This window comes from Ochotona princeps, chromosome 10 (genome assembly GCF_030435755.1).
Source record: "Ochotona princeps isolate mOchPri1 chromosome 10, mOchPri1.hap1, whole genome shotgun sequence".
In the NCBI taxonomy this organism is placed as follows: Eukaryota; Metazoa; Chordata; class Mammalia; order Lagomorpha; family Ochotonidae; genus Ochotona; species Ochotona princeps.
Window position 1 is genome coordinate 76,677,021 of NC_080841.1, and position 14,602 is coordinate 76,691,622.

Here is a 14,602-nt window from a genome sequence, read left to right on the forward strand (position 1 = left end):
CCTTAATGAGCACCAGTTCCCATTCTGGCCGCTTCACTTCTGATCCAGTTCACTGCTAACAGGTTGGGAAAAGCAGATCTTTGGGTCCCTGCCACCTACAGAGACCTCCAAGGAAGCTGTTGGCTCTAGCCACTGCAGCCATCTGGGGGGTGACCCAGCAGGTTTAGAGATTACTCTCTCTGTAAAAACTCTTTCAAATAAATAAAGGAATAATAATAACAGTAATGAAGTAAGGAGTCAAAAGAAAGCTTAACATGAATAACATTGTCATTGAAGAAAAAAAAGGGTTTCAACTTTGTGAACACTCAAATTCAGACTAACTGCAACAACTGGAACACATCAACAGAAAATTACCTAGAAAGAAAGAAAGAAAGAAAGAAAAAAAGGCTGGCATGATGGCTCAATTGTCTTATTCTCCACCCCATTAGAGTACTGGCTCATGTCTTGGATGTTCCATTTCCCTTCCAGCTCCATGCATGAGACCTGGAAAAGGAGGAGGATGGCCCAAGTCCTTGGGACCCTGCACTCACGTGGCAGTCCCAGAAGGAGCTCCTGGATCCTGGCTTTAAATGTTTCAAGGAAATACTGTAAGTATATGTAAAATAACTGACACAAACTCTGATTCACATTTACTTAAGGTTGTCAGGAATGGTGACTGAAGCCAGGAGGAGGAAGAGGGGAAGAAGGCAAGCACAGCACAAAATGCAGCAAAACACAATGTCTAGTCTAAATGTAACTGCTGGTAAAAACTAAAAAAATGCTGTAAGTACTAAAATACAAAAAGCAGCAAGTGCTTGGGAGACGACTGGGAGAGGTAAGCTGACAGTAAGAACTGGAAGGATGTGTGATGTGGACTTTCAATGAAGAGTCCCGAGTTCAACAGGTAAGAACAGACATGTCTTTGCATTTAGCAAATGCAGGGAACCTGTCTGAAGGTTAACATGTCCCAAGAATATGTGCAAGGAATCCAATCAGGGAAACCCACTTCTTATACTGGGGTATGGCTTGTAACAATGAAGCACCAGAACACAATCTACATTCTACAGTGGTGATGCTGCAGTGAGTGAGTGGATGGCGCAGTGCCAGTTATCTGAAGTCTACTGCGTGACATGTCCACTCTTGACAACTGCAGGGGCAAGGCAGTTACCACAGGAAGGATTACACAAATAAGATACAGGAAAGAATACAAGATTTGTCAACAGGTGGCAGGAATGTGATTGTTTTTGAGAATACTAGCGAACACGAAAAACCTGAGGGTCAATGCAGTCAGTTCCTGAGGACCTAAGGGTGAACTGTGCACAGAAAGGAATTTGGGACACTGTATGATCCAGCATATAGAAGTAAGTCTAAACAAGAATGTGACTATACAGAACCAAAGACGTGGAGGTTGTGGCAGAAGCAAAGGCCACGTTAGGGCAGAAAAGTACTGATACTGCTGTTTATGGAAAAGAGACCAGAACTAGGTAACTGAAGGACAGGAAGAGCTGCAAAGTGTTACGTGAGCAGCCGAGAAACATAAGAGACTTCTGAAGGCCTCAACACTTAAAAAACAGACCGATAGGGACTTCTATAAAATAACTTCTTCTGGGCCCGGAAGTGTGGCCTAGCGGCTAAAGTCCTCACCTCGAACGCCCCTGGATCCCATATGGGCGCCGGTTCTAATCCTGGCAGCTCCACTTCCCATCCAGCTCCCTGCTTGTGGCCTGGGAAAGCAGTAGAGGACGGCCCAAAGCTTTGGGACACTGCACTCGCGTGGGAGACCCGGAAGAGGTTCCTGGTTCCCAGCTTTGGATTGGCGCGCACCGGCCCGTTGCGGCTCACTTGGGGAGTGAAATCATCGGACGGAAGATCTTCCTCTCTGTCTCTCCCCCTCTCTCTGTATATCTGACTTTGTAATAAAAATAAAAATAAATCTTAAAAAAAAAAACTTTCTCCTATAACCAGATAATCAAAGAAAATTATAGGACCTTAAAAAAAGGAAAAAAAATTCAAACCATCCTTTGCAAAAATTTATTAACATATTAATTTGTATTTCATCTCTGAAGAATTTGCTTTCCCCATCAATTTTGGTACAAACCACCTTTAAGGATTTTGAAAACATTTCCAACAAGTATTAACCTGTATGATTTAACTCTACATTGTGTAATTAAAAAAAAACGAGCTTCGTACTGCAAAACACAACTGCTGTAGCACAGGGGAAAGTCAAACAGCAGGCGCAAGCAAAGAAAACCAAAGGCAAAACAAAGCAGCTATGTGAAGCTCTGCCAACAATCCGAAGCAGTGCATCAAACAATAGGCCGGGCTTAAAAAAGTCAGCACCGCCTAAACTCAGACATTTCAAAAACTGTTTAGCACTTACAAATGGTCTGCTAAGGGGCCTAACCATAAACTACCTGATTATTGCCTTTTAATGTCTTCAAATTTCTTAAACTGCTGTGAAGTACAAATCTGGGAGAGTAACTGGTTTATGCAAATATACTTATTACACAGCTTTCACATCCCAAGTAGTTGTTGCCACAATTCTTTTCTGAACATGCTATGATTTTAACACTGAATTGGATAAATGCTATTTGTGCAGCAATGCTTCATTTCCAATCAAACTTAAAACCCAATTCAGATGCTAACCTGTGATTCATGAGTTACAAAATGAATCCAAGGACTTCATGTTACATAAAACCAAGATGTCTCTGTTCACAGTAAATTTCTGCAAAAAACTAGGACAATTTCTACACTATCAAGATTACAAGATTATTTTACAGAAATATAAAGTGACAGTCACTTGACTTTGACAAATTACTTACACCACTTTTGTTACACAGCAAGCATCTGACGGCAATGTCAATGGGAAAAACGGCTTTGAAGCTTGATAATCATAAGAAAAGTACAGTACAGCTAACTATGGACTTAAATCTTGGCAGTAACATTCTAGAAAACTATCAAAATCTTACTTAAGCCAAAGGAAATAATGGAAAAAAGCACAAACTCTAGTCATCGTGCAGCATCTAGTAGCAATGCGCATACCTTTTCTTTCTGTCTTCTGTGCAGGGACAGAAGATGTGGGTGTAGGCAGTTTTGATAAAGTAGATGCTCCATTGGCATCAAATGATTTCTTTGGCTGGTGATCGGACTGCAGCGTAAATGGACTAGAAGGAACAACAGTGCCCGGGGTAGCAGCTGGATGAAGCACTGGTTTGATGGGGTGCTGTACTGGCGTAGTACTACTGTGAGTCTCTGCTCTTGGCAGTCGGTAGTCTTTGTCATTGTGTCTGCTTGTCTGAGACAAAATATTCTGTGGGAGCAAACTACTGGCTTCACTGGAATGCTTGTCTTCCACTTTAGTTCACAGTTCGAAAAAGGATGTTGGAATGACAGAAGGAGAAGAAAAAAGATGACATTAGAATCCTTTCTTTAACATCAGTTGATTTAGCAAACACTGTTACATCTTTCAGTGAAACTGCAAGCCTAGTTTGTGCATTTTTAGTTCATGCAGTTTTAGCACTGCTATACGAACAGTAAAACAAAAAAACTTTACTCAACCATAAATATCAATCTATACTCAAACTTAAGGTGGGCTACTCATGATTCTTTAGAACCACACTATAGTGCATATAAAAACATTTAAAAGAAATCAGGATCTGGAGTTGTAACATTTCACTCAAGAATTTTAATGTTCTAAAAACAGAACTGCTTCTTTCTGTAACATCTGAACTGTAAGTTCTACAACTGAATTATCCACAATGTTCAACTGCAAAGAAAATTATCAGCCTGATCCTTCTAAATGCTAAGATATGAAACCAGTGGTTTTCTAAATTAGCATATGCCAGAGCTCAAATGATCTCACTGAAGACAACCGAACAAACCAGCCAGTACGTAAACCAATTCAGAATTCTTAATGCTAACAAATGCAGAGCAACAAAATTATGACAGATAACACTTTATGAAAACAGAAACCCTACAGGGAAATCAGTATCACCAACTATATCAAACAGAAATTCTCTGAATTTAAAGCCAAACTCAAACAGAAAACCAAACCTCAAAACTCAGCAACAAGCACAACAATCTTCATCCACAATTTAATGAAAACCACTGTAGAAAGGAAAATGTGATCACATGAAGTTTACATTTACAATTCTATCCTGAACTACAAAATTTCAACCAGTAACTAGAATTACATGACTTCCAAGGAAACACTAATTCAAGTACATGATGCACCAGCACTCCCATTCACTACTGCTTTTTCTAATTGTAAAGATCAACATAGCACAAAGACGACAGCACACTCACTCTGCAAGTCCACTCAAGTTGTCAGACACAACTACTATCCCAGGTTACTGTCAAGAAATGGCAATCACATCAAAAGGCAAGGTCTTTTGGACAATGACAATATGAAATCAGCAGACAACTAGCTCAGCCTATAATGCCTGGAATGCCCACACATCAGCAAGCTATCAATCTGCACTCACATAAAACTCTCAAAACTTTACTCCATAGTTGATTTGTGCAAAAAGAATACTACTATTACAATTAAAAAAAAAAGGCTTCTAGAAAAAGAAACAACTTAAGTATCACACCCAGTCTCACCACTTCACTACCCACAACTTTTACTTCTTTAAACGGGAAAATTCAATTTTCAGTTCATCTGATTAAAGAATAATATTCTCAAGATACATTAAAAATGATACTTGAATCGCTGCTAAGCATTACAAATGGGGTAGGGTGCATAACAGCACTACAAGGACCCTGGAAGCTATTACAACTCTACATAGCACAATGAAACCGTAAAGTCAAAATCCCTACATTGCCCCTGGGGATACACTGCAGTTATCAGTATCTGGCAGGTACAGGTCCGACATCCTGTTCAGCACCTGCAGGGCCAGACAGCATCCACAACACAGAATTGCTCAGGGACTCAAAATGCCACTGAGGCCAGGAGGAGCCGCAACAAGGCTTTACAATATACAGCATTCACTCTGAAAGGCACAGACACAGATGTTAACTTTTTATTCACCAATTGCACTAACATATCTTTGCAAACTTAGTAAATCTTCCCAATCCTTCCCCACCTCTTAACATTTCTCACTTCTAACCAATATCCTACAGAAACCAACAAGCTGGGGCCCGGAGGTGTGGCCTAGCGGCTAAAGTCCTCGCCTTGAATGCGAGCCAGGATCCCATATGGGCATTTGTTGGTATCCTGACTGCTCCACTTCCCATCCAGCTCCCTGCTTGTGGCCTGGGAAAGCAGTTGAGGACGGCCCAATGCATTGGGACCCTGCACTCGCGTGGGAGACCTGGAAGAGGTCCCTGGTTCCCGGCTTCGGATCGGCGCAGCACCGGCCCGCTGCGGCTCACTTGGGGAGTGAATCATTGGATGGAAGATCTTCCTCTCTGTCTCTTCTCCTCTCTATATACCTGACTTTGTAGTGAAATAAATAAATCTTAAAAAAAAAAAAAAAGAAAAGAAACCAACAAGCTGAACACACAGGGAAATTGCTACCACACCTGACAGTCAAAACCCAGCATTTAAATGACTTACTGACCATTACCAAATCCACAACCATAGCTTAGCTGATCATGAAAAAGGAAACAGGAATGAAGAAACAAAGTCTTTTCTCAAACACTTTAAAATACCAAGAGTTATTATCCAAACTTTGACACAGCCTCAGACCTGCTAACTCTTTATTTGCAAATCATGTTAAGTAGACACATAGGAACCACAATCCAAACCACCCAAGTACCCCTGCAGAGAGGGTATTTATAAATGAAGTATATCAGATCAGTGCAATGCTAGTCAGACAATACAGCAAATACAGAACTACAAATGGAGATGAAAACATAGGCCTGAAAGACGACTGAAAAAAGAACAGGTCAAATTCAGTAATACATTATCCCATCTTTGACATAAAATACATATGTAGGTAATTTCTACAGATTTATAGGTACACAGAAAACAGTACACATCCTAAAATACTACTGGGTCCAAGGGTTAAAAAAAAAAAAAAAAGAACCTTACCTCTCCTTTAATTTTGTAATAAAAATGTAATCTGCAATCAGGATGAGGGAGCTGGCCTGTGCCATTAGCTTCCTCAGGTGCTGGTTCAAATCCCAGCTCCTCCATTTCCAAAATTGCTGGGAGAGAAGTGGCATGTGGTCCAAGTGGCTGGGCTCCTGCCACTCCCATGAGACCTGGATAAAGCTCTTGGTTCCAGCCAGGCCCTGGCCCAGGTACTGCAGCCATGCAGGAAATGACTCAACGACCTGTCTCTATGTAACTCTGCTTTCAAATGACCAATTTTTTTTTAAGTCATGAAAACACCAAAACAAAACAAAAAACTCCAAAATAAAACTATGGAGTTTCTAAATGAAAAAAACGCATACAGATAAATTCAAAGTATAAAAATCCTTATTTTTACTTTCTCTCATAGCTCTGTAATTTCTTCCTTTGCTTACTGTATAAAAAAGGGAAAAAATTAAGAAATAATGAATTTCTTGAAAAATAAAGTATACTAGGCTGTGCCCAGCACTGTGACATAGCAGGTAAAGCTGCCACCCGCAACACTAGCATCCCACATGGGTGCCAATTCAAGTTCTGGCTGCTACTATCCAGCTCCCTGCCCATGTGCTAAAAACAAAATATGATGTGTCACAAAATACAATGTTCTTTAACTTCCTGAGTTACTTTAAACCAATGTTTTCTAAGAACTAAGTACAATTTCACTAATAAAGTTATAATGTTCCAAGCATACATTTTAAACATTCAGTCACATGGAACTATTTCATGTTTTTTTTTTTTTAAAGATTTATTTATTTTATTACAGTCAAATATACAGAGAGGAGGAGAGACAGAGAGGAAGATCTTCCATCCCATGATTCACTCCCCAAGTGAGCCGCAACGGGCCGGTTCGCGCCAATCCGAAACCGGGAACCTGGAACCTCTTCCAGGTCTCCCACGCGAGTGCAGGGTCCCAGTGCATTGGGCCGTCCTCTACTGCTTTCCCAGGCCACAAGCAGGGAGCTGGATGGGAAGTGGAGCTGCCAGGACTAGAACCGGCGCCCATATGGGATCCAGGGGCGTTCGAGGTGAGGACTTTAGCCGCTAGGCCATGCCACCTGGCCCCTGGAACTATTTCATCTTAAGAGATTTTTTCCATCAAAGAGTCAAAGTATCTTGCTAAGACCAAACACACTCCTACACTGCTGGGTTACAGCACAACTCAAATAATGAAGTCTAAGAATTTCCAGAACACATCCTTTAAAAAATTCACATCATTCAAAAGAACAGTCAGGTATGCCTATAATTACATTTAAAAAGCACCTCAGAACAAGAAGATTCTAGAAAACTTTTCCAGGAAGAATCTGTTTGGCTATACAAACTGCAGAGATGTCAGACCTAGGATCATGGAGGAATGTGTTTCCATATTCAGATGCATTCCACTTACAGAAGGGTTATATCGTGATAAACTGGCTATGCTGAAAAGCTCATTAAATTGAAAATGCATTAACATTCAACCTACCAAAATCACTGCTTTGCCTAGGCCACCTTAAACATGCTCAGAACACTTAAAAATGGGGGGGGTGGGGAATCTAACACAAGGCCTACTTTAGAATACAATGCTGACTATATCAAGTACTTTCTTAGATACACTGAAAGTCAAAAACAAAATGGTTATATGGGTTTACACTGAGGCTGCTTATAAAATAAAAAATTCCAAGTTCAACCATCTACACAGAAATAGAAATAGAAATAGTTTCTCATGAATAACAAACAGCCACTTTTTATGACTAAGAGTCACCATGGCAATGCTCATGATTCAATTACTGAATTGAAATTCACTGGGTTTTTGTGTGTTTTTGTGTTTGGATTCTCCTGTTTAGGATGATCCAAAACCCAAGATTTTATCATTTACCATTTCTTCATAATCATTAAGTGGAAATATACAGATTTTAAAATTTATGACTGACAGCAATAGATCAAATATTACAATGCTTCAGAGATAAAATTAATACTTACTTCCACTGGCAAACCCACTAGCAGCTGTTGCCTGCATCACCTCCCTTCTGTAATCTCTATCTTTTGGGAAGCTATTAACTGCCATCTTGTTTGCTTCTTTTTGTCTCTGTTCTCTAAAAATAATAAGAAAAAATAGAACAGCGTATAAAAATCACATCAAGGACATGGGTCTCCACATTACTCCAGCCAAATATTCAACAAAACGGTAAACAGAAAACCAAAGAACTGAATGTGGTCAGCAATTCACCTGGTACAGGAGATAAGTGCACAGAACACTCATATTTCCTCCTTATGGAAAAATTATATACATTGTTTAAACCCCTAATGGAATAACCTCACACTACAAAGGTGAAAGAAATATGAATAAGACTGTCCCATAAAAACTACAAGGATCTTTATTATAAGAGATGCAAAAATGGAGATTAGTACATATTTTATTGAATATGCTAAATGCTCATAGGATCTTATGGATAGCTGCTATGTACTCTAAATTTAAGAGAAAGTACAGAAAACAATAAACACATCAACTACTACAACTGGATGTCATGATTCGGAAATTAAAAATTACAGTGCTTAAATATTTACTTTTAAAATAAAAAATGAGAAATATGGCTGAATTAAATTAAAAGCAAATACCTTTCAAGCCACTCTTTGGGTTTTTCCCACTGTGAGACTTCTGTTCGGCAGTTGTAATAGTACTTTTTCCCCGAAGAGCTAATATGCTCAGACCAGTCATCTGCAGAATCGTAAGGCTTAAAAACAGATTTTTAAAAATTAGAAAATGTTAATACTATCTAGTAGTTTTAAAATGTCAATAGTTGTCAAAGTGTACACATTGGAAGACTTCTGATAAAAGTTCCTTGCTCTAGACTGTTAACTACTAAATGAATATTACATCTTAGCCTGAAAGCCTTCATACATAACAGAAACCTTATATAAAAGATCAAAATTAAATAGACTAGTCACAACAAAATATGCAAAGTCAAAATCTCTAGTAAAAGTTAAAGAAGTCAATTGCCCTAAGTTTAATAACTACTGAAATCCAACAGCATATGGAAGGGGGGGGGGATTTTACTCTGTGGCATCATAACAATTACATTTAGTGTAACAAAACAAACTGCCTGTAGTACAGTGACTTGCTTGGAAAGGTCACCACAAATGTAAAAATATCAACAAAAAGATGAAAACTTTCAGATCCACACGGTGAGCCCAGTATGAACTAGAACTCCTTGTCTCACATCATCCTGACCAGCAGTGTCACTCACTCCTCTACAACCAGAACTGGTCTTCCAAAGGAAATGCAAAAATCACCATGACAGCAGAAAAGCTTTAGGGAGTAGTTTCAGGGAATTAGTAAGAAGTAGTAGTCACCCCAGCATCTGAAATAGTATTCTTCTGGTTGAAGCATCTTTATCTTCTCAAGAGGTACAAGACCAAAACTGAGTAATGTTACACTGTCAGCTTGACCTTTTGGTTTTAACAGTGTGCAAAGACACAACTTTGTTTTTAGAAATTTGACCATCTGTGAGACACACACAGAGAGCTTGCCCATTTGCTGGTTCCCTTCCAAATGGCCTGCAGCAGCCCCACACCCACACCCACACGCAGCTGGAGGCAGAGGCAGGTAGTGGACCCATGTGTGCCTGACACAGCGATGCGGGTTACCCCAAAGCCACACAACTGTGAAGTTTGAGAAACCAATTCTGAGTCACCCAATTGTTCTACCCAGTTTTAATTTCACCAGTAAGGAAACATATTGAAAGAATTTAGGTTGTCAGAAAACTAATTCTGAGTGCAAATTATTTTTATTAGACACCAATTCTGGAAATGCCTTAACAATTCTGAGAGCAGTTGGAAAAATGCTGCAGACTCTGCCACACATGTTCTCTCAAAGTTTACGCCCAAAAATAAGGACATCATCCCAGTGCCTCCTGATCTCTAAAAGCAGTGGGGAGTTGATTCTTCTTAGTCATCAGCAGCCAGAAATAAGCTTTGATCAAATTAGTAGGCCAAATACACCAAGTTCTCCATCACCCACTCTCCTTCCCATACCTTAACTGTGCAAAATGATCCCTCATTTACAGATGTTATCTTGAAAACTGGCTCAGCTTGGCTATGTGGAGTTACTGGATTGGTCAGAGGGCAGAAAGTAAGAGTTAAAGGCAGTACACAGAAGATACTGGGAGTGGAGTGTAATCTAGACCAGTACTTCTCGAAGTGACCATTTGCAAACACAGGAGATAAGGAGTCTGCATCAACACTTTCTCTCTTTCTGGCACAACTTCCACACTATTAGTTTACAGGCCAGAACCCTGCAGATTCCTGGCCTATGGCATTACATATCCTAGGTCAGTGCAAGCTATAACCAATGCTCCAGGGTACAGCATTACAATCAAATACTTCTAACTCCAGCCAATCTTCTCCCAACTTCTAGCTTCAAGGAGTTAAGAACACTCAAGTAATAGATAATTTATGAAACTGGTAAGCATCAAGTATCAATTTCAATTTTTGCTAAAACAATATCTCAAGTTGGAAACAGGCTACAACCATTTCTAAGTTTCTAAATTAGGGTAAAAAACTTCTCCAAGTGTTACCCGAAAAACTATGGAGTACCCTGAGGACTGCTCACATGATAAACTATTTTCATTGTAATACCAAGATGATTTTGTCTTCATCTACCACAAGGCTATAGTAGAGCTTACTAAGAGCAGCTATGAAAGCAGACATGAAATTCTAAATAGGCACTTTACAATGTCCAATGGTTTTGTGATCAGTATTTTAAAAATCCCTCAATTAAAATTTTTTTTAAAAAATTATTTATTTATTGTAAAGTCAGATATACAGAGAGGAGGAGAGACAGAGGACAAGTTCTTCCATCTGACAATTCACTCCCCAAGTGACCGCAAGTGACCCCCAAGTGACTCCCCAAGTGACTGAAGCCAGTTGTCAGGAACTTCTTCCAGGTCTCCCCAAGCTTGACTGCTTTCCCAAGCCACAAGCAGGGAGCTGGATGGGAAGTGGAACTGCCGGGATTAGAACCGGCGCCCATAAGGTGAGAATTTTAGCCACTAGGCCACCGCACCAGGCTCTTCAAAAAATTTTAATCCATTTATTTGACAGACATGCCAATCAACTGGTCCACTCCCTCAAATGTCTGCAATGTATCTTCCAGCTCAATTTAGCTCTACCATGCTTGGGGACAAGCAGCCAACTACTTGAGCCAACAACGGATGCCTAAGGTGCACTGTAGAACAACTAAGCTCTGAACCAGTGGGATTGGGGGAGAAACTCCTTAACACCTTGATGCTGGAGGGAGATAAAGCTTTTCATCAGATCTGAAGGTAGACGGACTACCTAAATCATTTTTAATACTATAATATTGATGAGAGTGCATATAAATAACATCTCAAAAAATGAACTGCTGCTCTAAAATATAATAATGATAATAATAATAAATAAAACAGCTACTGAGGCCCTGAATTATGTTTTGCCCCACAAAACAAAGTCCACATTGGATACCACTGTCCTGACAATGGACAAATATTAATTAATCCTGAATTGTCAGTTATAAAAGTTAGCCTGAAGGCAGGCACTGCGGTACAGGGATGCCACCTGAACACCAGCATTCCAAATGGAGTGCAGGTTCAAGTCCCAGTTACTGCCCTACACCCAGCCTCTGCTGACATTTGTCCGAGGACTGACACCAGAATGCAAGCTCCTGGCTCTGGCCTGACTCAACCACAGGAGCTATTACAATCCAGGGGAGTGAACCAGCAGGCTAAAATTCCCTTGTCTCGCTTTCCAACTCTGATTCAATTTTTGATTAGAAGAAATTTAGGAGTCACTTTGTAAATTAACAGGCCATTTTCCATAAAAAAAAAAAAAAAATCATTCTAATGACTACTTGTAAATGGACTGATGGTAGCTACCTGTGAAATCTACCTCGCTGTTACCTTAGCTTCAATCACACCCCTCAAGTGTGTGCTCAGTGGTGCAAGCCAAGAGCAAAGCAAACTGCTCTTTAGCCAGCCAGCTTCCTCCCAGGAAGCACTGAAACATGAACCCACAACTCTCCACCCGGGTCATTCTGAGACACCCACAGACAGGGTTGTGGGCACCTCTACATCATCAGGTTCCAAAAATCTTCACTTTCTGATACTGAAACACAGCCCTTATGTTTTTCACTTCACCCCACCCCCAGTCATTAACACATGTATTTTCTCCTTCAATGGACATAAATTCAGCGTTAAAATACCACAATACTTTTCCTTTTATTTATTTATTTTCATTGGAAGGCAGAATTACAGAGTGAAGGGAAGACAGAGAAAAGAACTTTGTCCACTGGCTTCCCAAATGGCCAAAACCCTTGGAGCCAAGCCTACCCAAAGCCAGGAACCAGGAACTTCTTCCAGGTCTCTCACATGGGTGCAGGGTCCCAAGGGTTTGAGCCATCCTTTGTTGCTTTCCCAGGCCACAAGCAGAAAGCTGAATGAGAATTAGAGCCACTGGGACACAAACCAGTGCACATTAACGAGATCCTGGTGCTTAAGAGGCAAGGACTTCAATCATTGAGCTATCATGTTAGGCCCTATAATTTGTTTCTCTAATTGACGTCAAACTAACAGATTATTTCAACAAGGATCTTGTCATTCCAAATGAGGCATCATAATCACTCTAACGCAAGCAAAACCTGTTTAAATCAACCTGTACCTGTCACCACCTTCCAATGATTGCTTCTTACAATTTTCCACACTGCCACCTCAAATGATTTTTTTTACTGTAACTGTGAGCCTGCTAATTTGGTTATATCCTTCAACATCTCTGCACAAACTTTGTATTCCTCAACAAGATAAGACTTTTTTATGTGCTCACTTCGGCAGCACACATACTAAAATTGGAGCGGTACAGAGATTAGTATGGCCCCTGCATAAGATGACACGCAAAACTCATGAAGCATTCCATATAATCTAAACTGCACTTACCTGTCACCTTAGCTCCTGCCATTTTTCTACCCTATTAAATCCTCAAGGTTCTCCAAACATGCTCTGCTAATTCATACCCTGTATCAATGTTCTTTTGCTTTATGCTACACAATGTCCAGACAGGCCTACTCTACTGGCTGAGGCACTTCAACAGTCAAAAAGCTTTCATTGCATTTTACTATCTTCCCCATCCAAGCTGGGAGTCCTTACCCTCAGTGCTTCCCAGAGCAACTTTAACAAGCACTGTGTTTTTCACTTTTCTGTCTCCACAAGTCAGAAAGTTCCTCCAAGCTGGGTAACATTTCATCGTTGTGGTTCAGGTTAAGCCACTGACTGCAACACTGCCATCCCATGACTGCCAGTCTCAGTCCTCCTTGCCCCACTTCTGATCCAGTTCCCTGCTTTTGCATTCGACAAAGTAGCAGAAGTCGGCCAAGACCTTGAGACTCCATCATCCATATAGGAAACCTGGCCTGGGTTCCAGATTCCTGGGCTCAGCCTGTACCAGCCCCAGATACTGCATAAACTTATTCTCTGCCTCTCTTTGTCTTTAGAATAAATAAATCTTTATATTGAAACTTAAAATTATTTCTGGTGAAATACAAACACTGGAAATCTGTTTAACCTGAGCAACTTAAAAAAAAAAATGAATGTAACAATTACTTCAGTCTTAAAACTACTTTAATCACGGAAGCTTAAGTCTGAATTTCTTTTTAATTCACATATTGCAAAGATAAAACTTTTCTTAGTACTAGGTAATACCAAGATGGTATTTACTGGCGCTCCTCAATCCTACTAACACCCATAAATTCACCCATTAGTTTAAAACAGTATTATTTTATCAAATAAACACATGAAGGAAAGGTCAACTTGAGTTGGACTAAAAACAGACTGGATGTAAGGAGTCTTGCTATCAGAAGTTTACAACCAATTCTCCCAAAATAAAATTGGGCATGTGTATTAATACTTACTGCATCTGAAGTTTTGCTTGGATTATTGCTTGGATTAGAAGAATGTGAATTTGAACTATGAAGAGCACTGTGGTTGTGTGAGTTTTCTTGTGGAGAGTAACTGGTCCCTTAAAAAAATAAAAAGCAACATGAATACAAATAAATTGTATTCCATCTTTTTTTTTTAACATATTGCAGATCAATATTTTGCATAAGCATCAGGAATGCACACATCTGAGTCTAGTACAGATGCAGCTTTTAAGCTATATAGCTGATAACTTACAGAAATATGACATAATTAGATGAACAAGGTACTAGGTCTTTTAAATAATAAAAAGTAGACATTGTAGAAATCTATAAAAAATTTTTTTACTGGAAGAAACAATGCAGATGGAGAAAAGGGAGTAAAAGTTCAACGATCCAATACTCAAAGGTCCTTCTATTAATGTTTTTTCAACTACCCTTCCATTTCTTACAGTTTCTCTAACTTGCTTTTTAACAGTCTTTCAATTTTTCACTAAAACAACATTAAACTTTTAAGAGTGCTCAAAGAAGAGTTCCAAGTGCAGGCTTTGCAGAAACTGGACAATGGTAAAGAAAGCCTAAAGTTCCTCAAAGCCACTGTACACATCTAGAGGCTGTCATCAATACTCCTACCT

The 14,602-nt window shown here is 39.7% G+C and overlaps 1 protein-coding gene and 1 non-coding gene across 6 annotated transcripts in view; one reads left to right on the top strand and one right to left on the bottom strand.

Annotated features, from left to right (window-relative positions):
• Window positions 1-14,602, bottom strand: part of WAC (WW domain containing adaptor with coiled-coil) — an 82,128-nt gene that overhangs the window by 17,449 nt on the left and 50,077 nt on the right. For 4 of the 5 annotated variants that reach the window (XM_058669673.1, XM_058669671.1, XM_058669674.1 and 1 more), the window contains exons 4-7: window positions 13,965-14,071; window positions 8,648-8,763; window positions 8,012-8,124; window positions 3,022-3,333 (exon numbers count right to left, since the gene is read on the bottom strand). In XM_058669673.1, the coding sequence (XP_058525656.1) occupies window positions 3,022-3,333; window positions 8,012-8,124; window positions 8,648-8,763; window positions 13,965-14,071 (648 nt within the window). The remainder of the gene's footprint in view (window positions 1-3,021; window positions 3,334-8,011; window positions 8,125-8,647; window positions 8,764-13,964; window positions 14,072-14,602) is intronic. The other variant, XM_058669676.1, reaches the window with a different exon arrangement.
• LOC118759160 (U6 spliceosomal RNA) lies at window positions 12,876-12,979 on the top strand. The gene has a single exon (XR_004996011.2). It is a non-coding gene; the product is annotated as a U6 spliceosomal RNA (small nuclear RNA).